The 19,797-nt window shown below is 44.6% G+C and overlaps 1 protein-coding gene across 5 annotated transcripts in view; it reads left to right on the top strand.

Moving 5' to 3' along the window:
- KIF16B (kinesin family member 16B) overlaps positions 1–19,797 on the top strand; it is a 299,460-nt gene that overhangs the window by 19,760 nt on the left and 259,903 nt on the right. Inside the window, exon 1 of one of the 5 annotated variants that reach the window (XM_049650086.1) lies at positions 19,335–19,610. The exons of the other annotated variants lie outside the window; for them this stretch is intronic. Within the exon in view, the coding sequence (XP_049506043.1) occupies positions 19,390–19,610 (221 nt within the window). The 5' untranslated portion in view covers positions 19,335–19,389. Of the gene's footprint in view, positions 1–19,334; positions 19,611–19,797 lie in introns of those variants that run through there. 5 annotated transcript variants of the gene reach the window in all.

The following is a 19,797-nucleotide window of genomic DNA, read 5'->3' as shown; positions in this document are numbered from 1 at the left end:
CATCAGGCTCTGTGCTGACAGCTCAGAGCCTGGAGCCTGCTTCAGATTCTGTGTCTCCCTCTCTCTCTGCACCTCCCCCGCTCACACTCTGTCTCTCTCTGTCTCAAAAATAAACATTAAGAAAAATTAAGAATAGAAACACCACTTGATCCATTAATTCCACTACTGGATATTTATCCAAAGAAAATGAAAACACTATTCAAAAAGAAACATGGACCCCTGTGTTTATTGCAGTGTTATTTACAATAGCCAAGATATGGAAGCAGCCCAAGTGTCCATGGATAGATGAATGGACAAAGAAGATGTGGTACACACACACCCACACCCCTACACACGTAGTGGAGTATTACTCATCCATAAAAAAGAATGAAATCTTGCCATTTGCAACAGCATGGATGCATCTAGAGAGTATAATGCTAAGTGGAATAAGTCAGAGAAAGACAAATACCATATGATCACACTCATGTGGAATTTAAAAAACAAAACAAATGAACAAAAAAAAGACAAAAAGCATACTTTTTTTTTTTTTTTTTTTTTAAGTTTAGTTATGTTTGAGAGAGAGAGAGAATCCCAAGCAGGCTCCACACTGTCAGCACAGGGCCTGATGCAGGGCTCAATCCCATGGCCCATGAGATCATGACCTGAGCTGAGATCAAGAGTCAGATGCTTAACTGACTGAGCCACCCATACATCCCCCCAAAACAGACTCTTTAACTATAGAGAAAAAATTGATGGTTGCCAGAGGGGAGTTGGGTGGGGGATGGGTGAAACAGGTGAAGGGGGTTAAGAGTACACTTACCATGATGAGCATTGGGTGATATATAGAAATGTTGAATCACTGTATTGTACAACTGAAACTAATACAGCATTGTATGTTAATTATGCTGGAATTAAAAAAAATCTTTCTCTTTTATTTGCAACTCTTCAGACCATTTCCCCTTACTACTGTTCTGCATTACCGGTGTTTTCAATATTTGGTGGTGGTGGGGGGGGTTGTCATCTTTGAGTGCTCCTGGCTTGTCTCACTGTTGTGTCACAAGCATCCTTGAATTCCACTGAATGCTGAAAGATGCTGGTCCTTTCCGTGTTTCTGTGAAGACCAGGAAAGAGGTGTCATGGTTGGGGAGGGGGCTCCTGGAAGAGGTAGCCCTAAAGTAGCTTCTGTGAACAGTGCTGGTAATGCTGAGGACAGCAATTGGGTCTGCATAAGCCCGTCCTTCACTGCGTGCTTCGACTCTGTCCTCTGAATCCCGTAGTCTTCTCTAGGGCAGGTAGGGCAGGCAGGACTCATCCCTGTATTATGGATGGGCAGGCAGGCTTGGTCAGCAACACATTGGTCAGTTAGAGCTGCAGAATGTGAACCTGGCTCTTTGGACCCTGAAATTCTGGGCTACATTGCTGTGACTGTGGCAGACTGCATGCCTGAGCCCGAAGGCCTTTTCTTCTTTGTTGAGAGTTTTGGTGGCCTGCTTGATATTTTCCCACCTCTGTCATCTGGTTTCATACAAGGTCTGTGGTCATGGTGCGTTTTCTCCTTTGGGCTTTGCTAATGACATTGTGGGGGAGGCCCAGCTTGCCCTTCTGAGACCTTTAATGGGGGAAGTAGAAAAACCAGGAGTTTAGGATGCTGGCCTCACATCTCAGCCGACATCTCAGCCGATGGCTTCCCACCCCAGAGAGTGGATTTAACTTGTAGGGGGTGCAGCTGGGCATCAGGAATTTTAAAGTCCCTGGGAAATTGCTGTGTACAGCAGAGGTGGAGGGCTCCTGGGTTGGGAGACAGCTGGAATGTGATTACTGGTAACGCTCCAGCTCCTGGACACCCCGCATAATGTCAGTGTGCTCTCCATTGATGCCTCATGTTTTCCAGGTGATGACGAAATGAAAATCAGCCTGAGTGTAGAGTGTGGCTTCTTCCTCTATTCTGTTTCTCTGCTGTTGTGCTTTGTTTTTTTTTTTTTTTTTTTTTTAACGTTTATTTATTTTTGAGACAGAGACAGAGCATGAACAGGGTGGGGGCAGAGAGAGAGGGAGACACAGAATCTGAAACGGGCTCCAGGCTCTGAGCTGTCAGCACAGAGCCCGACGTGGGGCTCGAACTCATGGTCTGCGAGATCATGACCTGAGCCGAAGTTGGACGCTTAACTGACTGAGCCACCCAGGCGCCCCTCTGCTGTTGTGCTTTGTATCACTAGTCAGAAACTGCAGATGGGGCGTAGCATACTCCGTGTCTGACCAGTGTGGTCTGAAAAGCAGCGAGATCCAGGGCAGGCAGGGAGCAGCTCTTCACCAAGCCTGGCTGTGTTTAGGCACCAAGGAAGGTGGTGTGACTCAGTTTTGTTCCAAGAATAGCCTGGAAAGGGTCTGATGACCTACCCCCTTGTCTCCTAGTATACAAAATGTGGGTGTTCCTTTAGGCAATGATTGGGTTTCCTTTTTGGACTGACTGCATTTCACTTACCATGTCAACCATATCAGATCTTTCCTTGGTCTGGCCTCCCGTGCTGGGGTGGGCCTTTGCTTTTACAGCCTGTTTGGTCTCACCCACATGGGGTGATCGTGGGATGGTGAAGGTCACGGTCTATGATTATACATCGCTGTATCCCTGAGAGTCTCGTAAAGGGGAGACATGCGTTTGTCCTTTGACCTACTCCTGCCTCTAGCCACTGTTGCTCTCTTTAATTTATTATACAATTGCAAGCTTGCCCTCGGGGACGAAGGGAAGGGGCTACTGGGCAAGAAGGACGGCATTCGTTTCCTGTCTTCAGACATCGAGTATATAGTCAGAATCACTAGACACCTTTCTCAAGTATTTAAAAATAAGTGAAGGAAGGGGCACCTGGGTGGCTCAGTGGGTTAAGCATCCAGCTTCGGCTGATGTCACAATCTCATGGTTTGTGGGTTCGAGCCCCGTGTCAGGCTCTGTGCTGCCAGCTCAGAGCCTGGAGCCTGCTTTGGATTCAGTGTGTCCCTCTCTCTGCCCCTCCCCCCTCTCAAAAATAAACATTAAAAACAAGTGAAAGAATTTTGGTGTTTCTGATGTTCTTTTTTATGAACTGTGGCCTCTGGATTGTGTTGATGAAGATAAGGCACTTTATAAATAAAACCTATGAAGATCAACTATCTGGTGGTTCTTCATAGTTTTGAGATCTGGCTAGAAAATTTGACAAAATGTATTCTGGATTTCCTCCATTTCCACTAATTTTTGGGAATCCCTGGAAAGGTTATTAACACAGAACTGCCCAACAGAATGTAAGCTCAAGGAGGGCAGGGCTTTTTGTTGTTTTTGTTTACTGGTGTATGTCCAGTGCCTCAGACAGCACAGGCACGATAAACACTTGCTGATGGATGGATCTTGGGTTTGTGATGGAGATGAACTGATTGTCTGCTGGGTGCCTGGCTTTGTGTTGCCTGTTTTCTTCTGTCACATTTTTTAGCAGAAAATGATGCATCAGACAAGCTCAACCCACAGCATTGCATAATTAGTACTTAAGTTTTTTTTTTTTTTTTTTAAGTTTATTTATTTAGTGTGAGAGAGAGAAAGAGAGAACACACACGCATGCAGGGGAGAGAGGATCCCAAGCAGGTTCTGTGCTCAGCATGGAGCCCAGCCGGATGCAGGGCTCGATCTCACGACCACAAGATCCAGACTGCGAGATCATGACCTGAGCTGATATCAAGAGTTGGAGGCTTAACCCCCTGAAACACTCAGGCACCCCTGTGTGATAGGTTTTATTCAGCCATTTTACAGGTGAGGAAACCAAGGCTTGGCAAAGTTCAATCAGGTGCTAAAGTCATAGAGCTGCCGAGAGGCAGGGTTTCAACGCAGGTGCCCAAAGCCCAGTGCTTCCCTGCACAATTATTAAACCACTCTGCTCGGCAACATCAGAAGCTGTGCTTGCATCTGATTCCGCTCTGACTCGAGGTGAAGTCTTTTGAAGAGTCTTACAATTGAGTATTTTGAAGCATACCTTTCTCCTATCTGGTATATTTAGCTGGCAATGTGGTAAAAGGAATCAATCTTCTTTTTATGAGCCAGCTATTGTATTTTTTTTTTTTTTCATAAAGCTGTCACTGAGAACATTTCTCTAAAATAGAGATAAATCTGGAAGGAGGGTTGTGGTAATGGTGTGGGGAAAGAGCCGAGAAAACTCATTTCTTCGTGTTTCGTGGCGCTGCCACATTGCCCAAGGGTATCTTTGGACGTTAAATAGTTGGCTTAATGTCTGAGCACAGGAAAACAAAAGGAAGTATTAGTAAAGTTCTCCGTGTTTACATTTAGGCCATTTCTTTTGCCACTTTCCTTTTGTGAACGTGTTGCTTCTGTGTTTTGGAGAAACGTGTTGAAGAAGTTTGGTCATATGCACATCCCTATTTTTCTTCTATGATTCAAAAGTGATGGACATTCTCACTGCCATGGTTCTGGAGTCAGCACAGCTGTGTGTCTCCGGGAAGAGCCGAACTTCATTTTTGCCTTTGGAGTTAACATCTGCTTGGTTAACTGATATTTATAGGGAAAACACATCTGCATTTAGAAATTAAAAATGTATAATGGACTTTGAAGCATAATTAACTGCATTTTAAGGCTTGGAATTCAAGAGTAGGATCTTGTTTTCACTTCACCTGTTTCATTGTTTCATTGCTTAATTCATTCATCCACCTAGGTGCTTTCTGTATGTCAGGGTGTAGTGCTAGGTATTATGGGGTATGCAAAAATTAAGGCATTATGTCTGCCCCCAGGAAGCGGGTGGACTGGTTGAGAAGACAAATATGTAGTCCCCCAATAGTAAACAGGTGGAAGGTAGAAACCGCTATGATGTGTTACGAAATATCACAAAGATGTGTGTTAGGAAGTATCACACAGAAGATGTGGTGTGTTATAGAATATCACGCAGAGGGTACTGGCTAGGAGAAGATTGGGAAGGCTTCCTGGAGGAGGAACATCAGAAAGTTTGAAGGAAGAGTGAGATGGAGGGGAAAAGTACATTCCAGACAAGGGGGCACAGCATGAGGGTCACTGTGAGTCCTGGAAAAAGGCGCTGTTTGGGATGGGATGGGGGCTTGGGTGGTACAGGTGTGTGTGGGAGATGAGGCTAGACGGGCTTCTTGTGCCCTGCATCTAGCACCTGATGCAACAGACACCTTGCATCCAATTTAGGGAGTAATCTTGGTGTGGATTGCTCACATGTGCAGCTGGCCCATTGTGTTCCCGTGGGAGCCCAAGCTTCCCTAACTCCCACCTTCAGGGGGAGGTAGTTGAAATCAAGTTTGGTGTTCTAGCTTTGCGCACAGCCCAGAGCCATTCACTGTGGCTTGGAAGTATTGACCGCTTACTTCCTCTAACTTTCCATAGTGCTGACTCTAGTAGCGACTTGGAGCAAGTCCCTTACCCTCCCGGGGCCTCACTTTTCTCTCTGCCCGAGTGGAGGTCATGGACGAGGTCTCTTCCGAGTCCATCATCTTCTTGTCAAGTGCTCATCTTGGCTCTCAAGCCCTTTACCATCTTGGTCTCCAGTGGTCCTCCCTGAAGAGTATCCAAAATTCCCTGCAAAGTGTCATTATCATCTTTAGTCTCAAGCAAAATTTAGTTCTTTTGGGCTTGAATTTTATAGTGTATGAAATTCTTCACCAGTTTTTCTCAACTGGGCCAGGGTTCTGTGACAGAATTAAATTATGCCTAATGCCCAGAGTAAGGCATCCACTCACTATATGTAATGAATTAACTTTCCTTCTATGCTTCTAGAATGGTACTGGTTATACACCTTCCTTAGGAGAAGTGAGAAAATAGTTTTCGGTATATGTGCATATTTTTTTCTTCCCTTCTTTCTTTCTGTTTAATTGCAAATTACATTATAGCTTTCATGCTGTTTTGCTACTTGCTCTTTCTTCCCACTTACCAGTGTTTTCAGTGACTGTGGTGTTCCAGAGTTCGGAAGAGGAGCCTTGGTTGGAAGCCAACAGTGATACCCTGAAAGGCACAGTCCAAATCTGGATTCTTGTTCTGGAATTGGGGCTGGGTGGGTTGGGCTCCATTCAGAAGAAGGGCCGAGCCCATCTAGTAAAGCACCCTTTCAGAAGGAGCTAAGAGGAACTACGCTTCCTCACTCATAGGGCCGAGGCTCCTCACAGCTGAGGAGGGCATCACAGATCACCCAGGTCAGTGCTTCCCAAACCTTGGTGGTTGAATATAGAGATTCCTGGTCCCCATCTGGGGGGATTCTCACTTGGTAGGTCTGGGTGGGGATGCTTCATGTGATTCTGTTGATCTGCAGGGCTTGGGAATCCTGGATGTGGCCCCATTGTCTTTTGGACACACCTGTGCTCTGATGGCGGCCCAGTGTCTCTTGTGTGGCCTGTAGGAAGGACCCTCCTTGGCTTCCTTTCTCTACTCTTGCCCCTCAGGAGTCCATGCACAGTAGCTGGGGGAGGATTTAAAAATGTAAGTGGGATTGTGCTATTCCCCTGTACTCTTAGCCCTCCTGTGTCTGTGGCCTGCTACCACATGTAAGTTCCAAAGTCCTATAAAGGCCTGACATACTTTGGCCCTGGCTTCCTTTTCTGACCTCACATCCCATTTTGCTTACCCCCTCTTACCTGCAGTCACACTGGCCGTTTTGCTCTTTCCCCCAAACCTTGTGCTGGTTCCTGCCCCAGGGCCTTTTCCCTGCCTTTCTATTTATCTGGAATGTTTCTCCCAGATCTTTGCCTGCCCCTTGGCCTTCCTGCAGTCAGGCCTTTGCTCACACGTTAACCCCCTTGGAAAAGTCATTTCTAGCCACATGCCTCCCACTGCCTCTGCCCTCAATTCTATCCCATGACACTGTTTCATTTCTTTATAGCTAGTTACCAGTGTCTAAGATGGTATTGTTTTTATTTTTTTCTGCTCCCCTCACTATAATGCAGATTCCAGGCGGACTCTGTATTGTTTACCGCTTTTTCCCACACCAGGAATATTATCTGACATGAAAGGTACTAAATATTTGAAGACTGAGTGAATGCAAATATCCGCATAAGGATTTGTCCCAGATGAGGATTTGTCAGCCTCCACCTAAACCCCCTCAGGGACGATTCTGCACATGTCCAGGCAGCTCATTTGCATCGAGACAGCTCTGATTGTTATTGACACCACTCTGCCACAGTGGTGGCTGCCACTGGCCGGCATACTCTACCGCATGGATTGGGAGTTGGGGCGGTGGGGCCTGCGCTCGCCACCAGATCCTCTGTTGCCGCATCGTGTTGCCCGGCTGCCAGAGTGCGGTCAGCACGGCCTCAAGGTTGTGCCCCTTCCCCAGGCAGCCTCCCACAGTCCCCCGGCCAATAAGGAGCATTGAGGCCCAGCCTGGGCAACTCTGAAGGGCCGTCATAGTTCAGGGCTGCCTGGGGGTCAGTCAAGGCTGCCCTGGGGCCTGTGTCATCGCAGTTCCACTGTCTTCTCTGCTCGGTCCTGCTGCCTTCTCCTTTTTCCAGGTGTCCGTCCCAAGAGCACCCCGCTTGCTAAACTCCTTCACAGTATCTGCTTCTCCGGGATCCCAACCTGTAGCAGTGGGCTTGTTGCCTAATCTTTCAGGTTCATTACACCTTCTCCAGACCAGGGGAAATAAAAGGTTCACCTTAATTGCCTGCTATATGGCAGGGGTCAGCGGAGGATTTCACTTAGCATGGGACGCTCATAGCCTCCGAGACCATGACAGCACTGCTGTCCTTGGCTCGTCCGTGGAGGCAGGCCACAGGGAATGGAGTGGAGGCTCCGCAGACCTCTCACAGGCTGCCACTCCAGCTTGGCCCTTGGATGGAGGTCATGGTGCCACTTACCTCTGGCTGACTGCCGTGTGGTGAGGTGTGCTGTGAGGAGCTGAAATGAAGTCAGGGGGATTGCCTTAAAAACCCACTCCAGAATTTTCAGTGTCTGTCTCCCCCTGGGTTTTACCCCAAAACTGAGTTGCAGGCTTTTATGATTTCATGGAGAGCAACTAAGAGTAGTCAACAGTTCCATGATCTTTGAGTGGTCAGGATCAGCCAGAGAGGTTAAGGAGAAGCTGGTTTCAGGAGAATAGCCCTCCCTGAGTTTGTTTCTACATTTAGACAAAGGTGAGGGGACATGTATTATGTAGCCTCTGCTGCTGCATTGGGTACTGAGGGTGCAAGCGTATTTGAAGACTCAGCTAGGTATCTGTCTGTCTGGGCTCTAGGAAGGGAGGCGAACACACACAAATCTAACTGGAAGAGCCTGCTGGATGCACACCCGGCTAAGACATGGTGGCATCCCGGTTAGCAGGGGAAAATAAAGTGTGAGTAGATCTCACGTGATATTTGGGATATAATTACACTAAAAAACCATTTGTTTATCTGAAATTCACATTTAATTGAGTGTCCTGTATTTTATCTGGAGCCCTAATAAAAGGGCAAAGAGGCATGTCATGGGGGTAGCACAGAGGGACTAAGCAATTCATTGAGCATATGGGATCAGGATATAGTATAACTCAATACAAATATTGCATGAGATCTCATACCACTTACACCTTCCTCTTTATCCTCTCAGAAATGCCTTGTACATCTGGAAGCATATATGTGTGCATATTCTTTATGCTTTATTTATCTGCTTACCTGCAAACTGGATCAAGGTCTGCACACTGTTTGCTACTTATTCTTTCTCCGACCGAGCAGTTTTCCTTGGACTTCTTTCCATAGTGGTACCCATGGAGGTCACATATTCTTTTAAAAAATGGTGTTTTATTTTTAATTTTGCTTTGGAGTGTCCTGCCACCAAAGTGAAGGCAGTTAGATAGTCATAGGATGTAAGTTTGCATTTTTTATTTTTATTTTTTTTAATGTCTATTTATTTTGAGAGTGAGAAATAGAGAATGAGCAGGGGAGGGGCAGAGAGAGAAGGAGAAAGAGAATCCCAAGCAGGCTCCGTGGTCACAATGGAGCCTGACACAGAGCTCGATCTCACGGACTGTGAGATCATGACCTGAGCCGAAATCAAGAGTTAGATGCTTAACTGACTGAGCCACCTAGGTTCTTCTTGGCATTTTTTACTTTTAACTGAAGTATATAGTTCACATACAGTATTATTTTAGTTTCAGGTGTACAACATAGAGATTCTACAATTATATACAAAGTATGTAAGTTTTAAGATGACTTTGGGGGATACTGATTGACTTCAGAACTCGGGGTCAGTAAGCTGCTCTTCAGAATCTTCTTGGATAACACTCAGTTTGGAGATCTGAGTACTATCCAATCAGGCTGTCCATAATGGAGTGACCAAATACCATCAGCTGACCAACCGGAATCAATTTGAATTGCTGAATAATTTAAAAATATTTCAAAATACTTGAATTAACATAGTTTTTTTTTTTTTTTTTTTCCCCCTGATAAGCTTCCTCCTACTCACAAATCTGAGAGCTGACACAATTCATCTCTTTTCTGATTGGAGGTTTTACTCTTTTCCCTTCCTTCCTCCTTTTCCTTCACTCCAGTATTGATCTATATCTCAGTCTACTTATTCCAGCTGGTTCATTTGTAGCATCTTATGATCTAGTTTCCAGACCTTTCAAATAAATTACTCATTTATATGAAGGAGCCATAATTGACTTTTCGGTTGAGAAACCCAATTCACCAAAGTGGCTCGGGAGAGACATAGTTCATTTTGCTCTATTATCAAATCAATGTTCAAATAATATTTTAGGATTATTTATTTTCCTCAATATGAGAAAAATGTCAAGATTTATTTCCCATGTTTCTTAAATGTCAGAGGAAATTGACCTGAGCTGGGGGAACTCTCAATGCCTGGTGTTTTACAGTTCTCAGCTGAAGGATTAAAAGACAAAGCACTGGGCACTGATTTTGAGTGTTGCCCTTGTGCTCAGTGGACTCAGGTTGTGGATTATGAACAAAGCTGGTTCTTGCTTCTCTGGGATTCACTAGACTAATTGGAGAGGTGACATTAGCAAGGATGTGGCCCGTGTGATTGGGGATGAACTAGGCAGGTGTATGAAAGGAAATGGTTTCTGAGGTTTTATGATGGTAGGTGAGTCAAATTAGACCCGAGAAAAGCCTTTCTTTGGAATGTGGATGGGGATTGGATGGCACCGTAGCGTGTGGGAAAGCAAGAACCGAGAAGGGGGTGCATAGGGAGGCTGGCTTTAAGTAGAAGATGCACGTGGAGATGGCTAGGCTTGGGTAAGAGGCAATTATTTAACTTTTAGTCAGCCCATCACATTCAACAAGTATTTGATGAGCACCACAAAGTTGCAGGCGCTGTGCTAGGCCTGCGGATATAAACCCAGACAGGTAGGGTCCTTGCTTTTTAAGAAGTTCAGGGTCTGGTGGTGGGTAAGACAAGTAAGAGGACGCTCTAATGAGGGGATGGGAGAGAGGGCTCAGCGAAGTCTCTCCAGACGTGTGAGGTCTAACCTGAGTCTGGATGGCAGGCTGGGAGGCGGTCAGGATGAGGAGGTGGGATTGATACAGTGTTGAAAGGCAACATTAGTTAGGGTCAGAGCAGGAAGGACCTTGTATACTGCTGAGAGTTGGATTTTATCCTGTAGCCTTTGAGAAGTCATTGAAGGAGTTAAAGCAGGGGAGCCTCAGGGTGAAATATGCAACTGGGGGAATCCCTCTGACAGCAGGGTAGAGTGTGGATGGGAAGGGAGAAGGCTGGAGGCAAGGACACTGGCGAGGTGGTGGCAACCCCAGATGCAGCAGTGTCTGTGGGGAGATGTGGCATGTGGCCAAGGTGGGTAGATGGGTGGTCAGTTTCACAGGACTTAGTAACTGACTGTTGGGTGTGGGGATGAGGGAGTGGGAGGTAAGGCTGTTGGTTGGAGTGCCACATGGACCTTGAAGTCACCTCTGATGGTTGAAGGCTCTGCAATGAAGCAAAGGCCATGACAGTAGCCTGTCTCCAGTGGACGAGATCTTGAGCAGGGTTGGTCAGCAGGTTGTGGAGGGAAAGAGACGAACTAACTTTTGAGATCTTCTTCAAAGAAGAAAAGCATTGCTTCCATTTGTGCTTTTCTTAGACTAAAATCATGTTGCAAAACACTCTAAAAATTAACACCGCAGTAACAGTAATGTACCTGCCTATTTTAGAATCCTACAGAACATTTTATTGTAAGAAATGATTTAGCCCATAATTAGTATGAAGTGTACACAGTGTTTTTCATTGCCGTCGTACAAGATAGGAAGGTTCCTAAATATAATTTTGTTCTCCAGTACTGCTCCAGGGGGACGTCAATTCAGTCACCGTGATTAACGGTGATGATAACCATTCTTACCAAACGTCGATCCCCTGGAACTGCGAGGTGATCCAATTCAAGCCTATCTCGTGTACTTTCAAGTCTCCTTAGAGAGTCCTGAACCTTTGTGAAAGAACTGCCTAATTTAACCAAGGGCACTGTAGGAAAATTCCCGCTATCCACTCGTCAAAGATACTGCGTTAAGGCTGTGAGAGGTTTGACATCACAAGCGAGAGATCTGATGTGGTTTTGACAGGCAGAAACTGCCTTGTAGGAACATTAATACCTTGAGTGTTAAAATCTTTTCCTGGCATCCCCTACTGCAGTTTCTGACAGAGTGACATTCAGCCCTCCATCCGGTCTCTGAATTCACAGTGATTTCCATGTCAATATCTTCTGCTCCTGCAGCCTTTTGACGGCTGCAAGAGAGAGATGGATCTCAGGTTGTTGGTGTTAAATATTTTGAATTTTGATGAGATTTGAATTCATCAATGGGTGCTTTTGGTATTTGAATGATTTCCACTAGTCACCAGACTTCGTACTGAGTGAGTGTCCCACCCTTTACCTTGGGCATGTATTTTATTTGTGATTTCCAGGACAAAGTTCGCAGGGTTTTCCATTGGCTGGGTTCATTAGGTGGTTAAGAATATAAAGTTCCCCTTTGGCACCCAGATTATCTATGTTAGACACAGAAATATAGTCTTTTCCTTCTCCTAGAAGGGTATTGAGCCAACCAGAGTTGTAGAAAGTGACATAAATGTCACCATGGCCCGGGGTACCAAGCTTCTGGGTTTTCCTCTGAGTAAGATACATCTTTGGCTACAGGCAGTAAGGATTCTTTATTAATCCTTGGGTACCTGCTTTGATTAAAAGTGTAGATTTTTAACATGAAATGTTTGTTCTTCTCTAGTATTTATTTTTGTATCTTCATTTGTGTTAAAAGTGCTCATTAGCTTATTAGAATAAGAGGAATATTGGGGCGCCTGGGTGGCTCAGCCGGTTAAGCGTCCGACTTCGGCTCAGGTCATGATCTCACGGTCCGTGAGTTCGAGCCCCACGTCGGGCTCTGTGCTGACAGGTCAGAGCCTGGAGGCTGCTTTGGATTCTCTGTCTCCCTCTCTCTCTGACCCTCCCCCATTCATGCTCTGTCTCTCTCTGTCTCAAAAATAAATAAACATTAAAAAAAAAATTTTAAAAAAGAATAAGAGGAATATCTGTTCAGAAGTTCAGTTTGCTGAATGGTCAGATCTAAAAAGATACTCTCATTTCAAACACTGTCCAGTTTTTTTTTGGGTCTTTGTAGCCCATGCTGGTTCTCAAACCGCCGTTGAGTTTCACCACCACCAGCTGGGGCATCACAGAAAATAAATATTGTCAGGTAAGCCCTGGCCTTCATCTTTTCATAGCATTGAATGGAATCTTCTGGAGGTCTTTGGATTTTTCCCCAAACCACAGCAGGTCCCTTTTCTTGGAAAAAGCTATGAAATAGCTTCTGAAATCCAGTAAGTTATTTTTTTATTGTGCTCAAACTCATGTGATGATGCTGTGGTGAGTATTTTTTCTAGTTTCTTCTTCAAAGATAATTCCAGCTGTTGTTGAATGACTTTTTGGAACTGAGAAGCACCATGTTGAGACATGACTTTGCTAAGATCTCTCTGAGCTGTGCCTCAGTTTCCATAACTGGTTCCTGCTTTCTTACTCCCTGGGTTTTTAAATATTCTGTCTTCAGTCCATTTTCCCCCTAAGTAATTCCCTTAACCTGATTTTTTTTAAGTTTATTTTTACTTATTTTGAGAGAAAGAGAGCAAGTCGGGGAGGGGGCAGAGAGAGAGAGAGAGGGGGAGACAGAATCCCAAGCAGGCTACATGCTGCCAGCATAGAGCCCAGTGCAGGGCTCAACTCCACAGACTGCAAGATCATGACCTGAGCCAAAATCAAGAGCCAGACGCCCAACCGATTGAGCCACCCAGGTTGCCCCCTTACTCTGATTATTTTTAAGAATGACTTCAAGGTATTGGCAGCAACCTTACCTTGACATTGGGAAACAGTCTGGGTATAGAAAGGGCTAGAAACTGACAGCTTGGCAGGGTGCTGGGAATGAGGTAACCTGGAAGTCGTGACAGTCAGATGACTTCTTAGATACCAGTAAGTCAGACATTTGTCGTTTTTGGTCAGAAGCCACTGTACAACTTAAGAGCAAAGAGTAGAGACAGTGTCAGCCAGGCTATGTCCATATTCTGCCATATAATTTTATAAGTAAAACTTAAAGGTCAAAGTACAAAGGTGGTGAGTTTCCCAGTGTACCAAGTAGATAGATAACATTGGGGAGTAGGTCTTACGAGCAGTAGCATCAGGCTTATCATATTAAGATAATGTCAGCATAGCACTTTACAAACTTTCACATTCACCAGAATCACTTAGGGCTCTCGTTGCAGTGCAGGTGTATGGTGCAGACCGAGAGCCCTCATTTCTGACAGGCTCCTGGGCTGCTGATGCTGCTTGTTCTTGGGCTGCATTTTGAGTCATGAGGGTATGAGCTGGGGCTCCTGTGTTTTTTGGGGTACAGAGCTCTTTGGGCAAGTAAGGAAAGCTGTGGGCCCTCGGAACAGTGAGCCTGCCACCTTCCCCCTCCCACGACCACATCCCAGTGCATATGATTTCAAGGTTGTGAACCCTTTGAAACCCACCCGGCATCTTCAGATTTCAGAAGTGGCTAATAGACGCTCAGATGACGTAATGGTCCTTCAGTCAGTATCTTCTCTAGTATATTTTATAGTGTGGATATTCATTTAAAACTAGGAAGGTACTGCTGTGGTTACCTACGGTTAGAATAAATGATCACGTGGGAGGGCCCTTTAACTCGCGCTGCTCCAAGGGTGTAAGGCTCTGAGCCTTGGAATTGCTTTACCTGTGACGTCTAGCAAGAGCGGTGGGCATGGTGTGAGTGGCATTTCTTCATGTTTTGTAAGTGAGCATTGACCAGTGGTATGAGCACCTGTCGTAGTCACTTCTGATCTTTGATCCCTGGATGATTTTGTGCTCCCGGCAGGTATTTGTTGATAAGAGTGGTTTTAAAGTGAAAGATCTGGACACACTAGGTTAGTGACTGAGAGCCCACCCACGTGCAGATGGAAGGGCTGGAGATGTGGCAGCCTGTGCGTTACTAAAACTGATTGTGTAGCTCTCTTGCTGGCCACGACATGCTGTTGGTACTTACGTGCTATAAGAAAGGAGTAGTTTGGTGAAGTATTTGTTTTAAGACCACATGAGCACGGGGTGTCCCTGAGGCAGTTCTCACTTTTGGGTCCCTGGGCACCATGCGCATGGCAGGGATTTCATTTATTTGTCTGTCTTTTAAGCCATTGTTCTGTTTCATCCAGGCCTAGACTTCTTCAGACTGGCTGGAAAAGTTAAATCAGGCCGTAGGAGTCCATTGTAGTTCTTGAATGATGTTTACAACAGACTGTTTGGGTTTTATTATTCAGCCTGTTCATCCTAAGGTTGCCAGATGCCTTGTTCCTCCACCCCGGGATTATTTTTAAGTAAATACCAGATGCCATGTTATTTCACTTATAAATATTTCAATGTGTATCTCTTAAAGGTTGAGAGTTTTAAAAAAAAGCATCACAGTACCATCATGAAACCTAAAACGGTAGTAATAATTCCTTAATATCAAATTTTTAATCAGTGTAAGCATTTCCCTACATATCTTATAATTTCTAAAAATGCCTTTTCTGTTTGCACTGAAGTCCAATTGGTTGATAGGTCTTTAAAGTCTTTTTTTTTTTTTTTTTTGTTAAATCTGTAGGTCCCCCTTCCATCTTTATGCTCCTTGCAGTTCATTGTTCTTGTTCTTGAATAAGCTGGGTCCCTTATCTGTCCACCTGCCTAGAAGCTGAATTTTGCTGATTGCCTCCTTGGCATTGATGGATGGATTCCCCCTGCCCCCTGTGTTTCCTGGCAGATCACGGTCCATCAGGTCTTGGGCAGAGTCAGTCTTCCATGTGGGAGGGATAAGATTTCTGCAGAGGGGTGCTGGTGTTTAAGTTTGGATGCCCAGGGTGTCTGGTTGTCTCCTGGTGGTGGAGTCAGCAGCCCATGATGGTCACTCTCTAAAGCCATGAGTTCACCAGAGTCGCCAAGTGCTGACATTCTAATTCTTTTGTTCCTTCTTGATGTATTAGGTAGAATACCCTGAAAAGAGAAACTTTCCCAAACAACTCTTCAGTTACCATGGAGTGCAGATTGTTTGGGAAATGCAGGTGGGGCGTCTGGGTGGCTCAGTCAGTTGAGCATCAGACTCTGCTCAGGTCATAATCTCACGGTTCCTGGATTCAAGCCTCACCTAGGGCTCTACACTGACAGTGTGGATCCTGCTTCTGATTCTCTCTCCCTCTCTCTGTCCCTCCCCTGTGTGCGTGCGCTCACATGCTCACACTCTCCCTCTTTCAAAAAAAATTAACATTAAAAAAAAATGATGGGGTGCCTGGGTGTCTCAGTCGGTTAAGTGTCTGACTTCGGCTCAGGTCATGATCTCACGGTTCGTGGGTTTGAGCCCCGCGTCAGGCTCTGTGCTGACAGCTCAGAGCTCAGAGCCTGGAGCCTGCTTTGGATTCTGTGTCTCCCTCTCTCTCTGCCCCTCCCCTGCTCATGCTCTGTCTCTCTCTCTCTCAAAAATAGATAAACATTAAAAAAAAAAAAAAAAATTAAAAAAAAAAAAAGGAAATGCAGGGTAAGTGCTTGAATCTTCCCCTTTATTTACTAGTTTTTAAAATAATGAGGTGATTCTTTTGATTCTCCAAAGGGGTCATTTGGTTTTTATCTTTTAATTATGAGCTCATAATTTATGCGTATCTCACGGGTTTCAGTCTACTGCAGTTACTGTTCTTTCTGCCGCTGTGCTTTTGTCGGCGGCCACTTATCAGGTTGACTCCTGAGTCCTTTTGCTGCGGCTCTTGTCTTGGTTATTTCTCACTGTGTAACACAATTTAGGAGCTCCAAACTCCTAAGCCCCCAAATTTAGGGGCTTAAAACAACATTTATTATCTCACTGTTTTTGTGAGTCAGGAGTCTGGGTGGGGTTTACCTGGGTCCTCTGATGGCTCAGGGTCTCAAGGCTGCAGTCCAGGACCTTCCAGCCTGGCTGGGGGAGGGACACTTCCAGGCTCACCCAGGTGGCTGCCAGCAGGCTGCAATTCCTTGCCATGTGAGTCTCTCCCAAAGTCTCGCAGTGTGGCAGCTGGCTGTCCCCATTGCCAGGGCTCTGAGAGAGACACCCTCAGGAGAGCCAGCAAGTCAGAAATCAGAATCATTTTATAACCCAAACTAGGAAGTGACAGATCATCACTTTGGGGGGGTAGTGTTCTAGTTATTAGAAGTGAGTTTCTAGGTCCAGCCCACTTGCTGGGGAGGGGATCTCACAGGGTCACAGATACCCGGAGGCAGGGATCACCAGGAACCATGTTAGACGTTGCTTATGGACAACCTGGACAAACCAGGAAGTTTTGATGTGACAGCATCCTGCTTTCTTGTGTGAGAAGATAGTTCAAATATTTGGATTGAGTCTTTCTCCAAAGAACCCTGACCCTAAATGGAATTTATAATTTGGGCATAAGATTCTAGGCCTTTTCAGAGGACAAAGCTAGGGAGTACTTTCTTTTTCTTTCTCAATTTCAGATAAAGTTTATGCTAGCCCCATTCAGATTCATTATGAGAGAGTTTTTTTTACTTAACCTCATCCATCTTATGTTTGTATCTCTTTTCATCTAGAAACCTTGGTTCTCAAGGCCACAGCCATAATTACTCCATTATCATCCCATAATACACAAACAGAAGTCTCCGAATGCCGACACTTACTTTACCATCAAATATATGATTACTGAAAATGCTTTAAGACTTCTTTATAGTTCTTTTTCTCTCCGGGCTATATCCCACTGCATTCTACAGTCAGATTCCAACATATAATGGAAATCATTTCACACTGTGCATGGCACCTGGGTGGTTCAGTCAGTTAAGTGTCTCACTCTTGGTTTTGGCTCAGGTCATGATCTTGAGGCTAGTGAGTTTGGGCCCCACATTGGGTTCAGTGCTGACAGTGCAGAGCCTGCTTGGGATTCTCTCCCCCTCTCTCACTGCCCCTCCCCTTCTTGTGTTCTCTCTGAAAAATAAATAAACTTAAAAAAAAAAAGGCAAAAACCTCTTTGACTTCGGCCGCACCAACTTCTTACTCAGCATGTCTCTGGAGGCAAGGGAAGTCAAAGCAAAAATGAACTATTGGGACCTCATCAAAATACAAAGCTTTTGCAAAGCAAAAGAAACAATCAGCAAAACTAAAAGGCAACTGACGGAATGGGAGAAAATATCTGCAAACGACATATCAGATAAAGGGTTAGTATCCAAAATCAATAGAGAATTTATCAAACTTAACACCCCAAAAACAAATAATCCAGTGAAGAAATGGGCCAAAGAAATGAATAGACACTTCTCCAAAGAAGACATCCAGATGACCCACCGACACATGAAAAATGCTCAACATCTCTTATCATCAGGGAAACACAAATCAAAACCACCATGAGATACCACCTCACACCTGTCAGAATGGCTAACATTAACTACTCAGGCAACAACAGATGTTAGCAAGGATACAGAGAAAGGGGCATCCTTTTGCATTATTGGTGGGAATGCAAACTGGTGCAGCCACTTTGGAAAACTGTATGGAGGTTCCTCAAAAAATTAAAAATAGAACTACCCTACAACCCAGCAATTGCACTACTTGGTATTTATCCAAGGGATTCAGGTATGCTGTTTCGAAGGGGCACATGCACCCAATGTTTATAGAAGCGCTATCAACAATAGCCAAAGTGTGGAAAGAGCCCAAATGTCCATCAATGGATGAATGGATAAAGAAGATGTGGCACATATATGCAATGGAGTATTACTCAGCAATCAAAAAGAATGAAATCTTGCCATTTGCAACTATGTGGATAGAACTACAGGGTATTATGCTAAGTGAAATTAGTCAGAGAAAGACAAACATCATATCACTTCACTCATATGAGGACTTTAAGATACAAAACAGATGAACGTAAGGGAAGGGAAGCAAAAATAATATAAAAACAGGGAGGGGGACAAAACATAAGAGACTCCTAAATATAAAGAACAGAGGGTTGCTGGAGGGGTTGTGGGAGGGGGGATGGCTAAATGGGTAAGGGGCATTAAGGAATCTACTCCTGAAATCATTGTTGCACCATATGCTAACTAACTTGGATGTAAATTAAAAAATAAGTTATTAATTAAAAGTAAATTATTAATTAAAAATTAATTAAAATTATTAATTAAAAATAATAAATTATTAATTAAATGTCACACTGTGGTATGCCAGTTCACTTGCTTCAGCTTTTATGTTTTAGGTCACTTTATTTTTTTTAAATTTTTTTATTTTTTTAAATTTTTTTTTTTTAACTTTTTTTTTTTTATTTTTTTTTGTTCAGAGAGAGACAGAGCATGAACGGGGGAGGGGCAGAGAGAGAGGGAGACACAGAATCGGAAGCAGGCTCCAGGCTCTGAGCCATCAGCCCAGAGCCCGACGTGGGGCTCGACGCGGGGCTCGAACTCACGGACCGCGAGATCGTGACCTGAGCCGAAGTCGGACGCCCAACCGACTGAGCCACCCAGGCGCCCCTGGGTCACTTTATTTTTATTTTTTATTTTGAGAGAGAGAGAGAGCACATGCACATGTGGAAGGGGTAGAGAAAGAAGGAGAGAGAGAATCCCAAGCAGGCTCTATCCTGTCAGCTCAGAGCCTGATGCAGGGCTCAATCCCATGAGATCATGACCTGAGCTGAAATCAAGAGTCAGATGTTCAACTGACTGAGCCACCCAGGCACCCCTTTTATTTTTATTTTAATTTAATTCTGTTTTTTAACATGGAACACATGACCTGCACTTCAACTGCACTAAAACACTGATCTGTTTTAGGTCATTAAAAAATAATCTTGTTTTATTTTCTTATAATTCTAGCATCCTAGGTATACTTTTCTCCACTTTGCATTCCCCTCTTAACAATACATCCTGGCTCCCATTCCCTAACAGTTGACAGAGACCTTCCTCATTCCTTTGTCAGTAACAGACCACTCCATTGTATAGATACATGGTTATTTATTCTCCAGAACTGTTCTCAGGAGTCCTGTGGACTTCCAGTTCTGCTGTTTTCCAGGCACTGCAGTTTCTGAATGTATACGGAAAGAAGGCGGGAGGAGGTGGCAGTGCCCTGGCTGCTTCTAGAAGCAGCACCTGTTTGCGACCATTCATACCAGTTTTCTACTTGGTTCTCCTCTTGGGTGGAGGGGAGAAGGTGTCTTTTATAACCAGGTAGGTGGGGATGCTTTTTTCCTGAGTCACACAGCCCTCCATGGTTTCTGTCATTTAATTTACACTCCTCTTGGCTGGCAGTTAGAGATTCTTCCAGGTTTTGAGAACACATTATTTGTCAGTCTTAAGTTTTTTGATGGTGGCATCTGTTTTGTGTGTCTTTGTGTTTGTATTAGTAAAGATTTGG

Source organism: Panthera uncia (assembly GCF_023721935.1).
Source record: "Panthera uncia isolate 11264 chromosome A3 unlocalized genomic scaffold, Puncia_PCG_1.0 HiC_scaffold_11, whole genome shotgun sequence".
NCBI lineage: Eukaryota > Metazoa > Chordata > Mammalia > Carnivora > Felidae > Panthera > Panthera uncia.
Note: the sequence above shows the minus strand (reverse complement) of the source record. Positions and strands in the feature narration are given on the sequence as shown.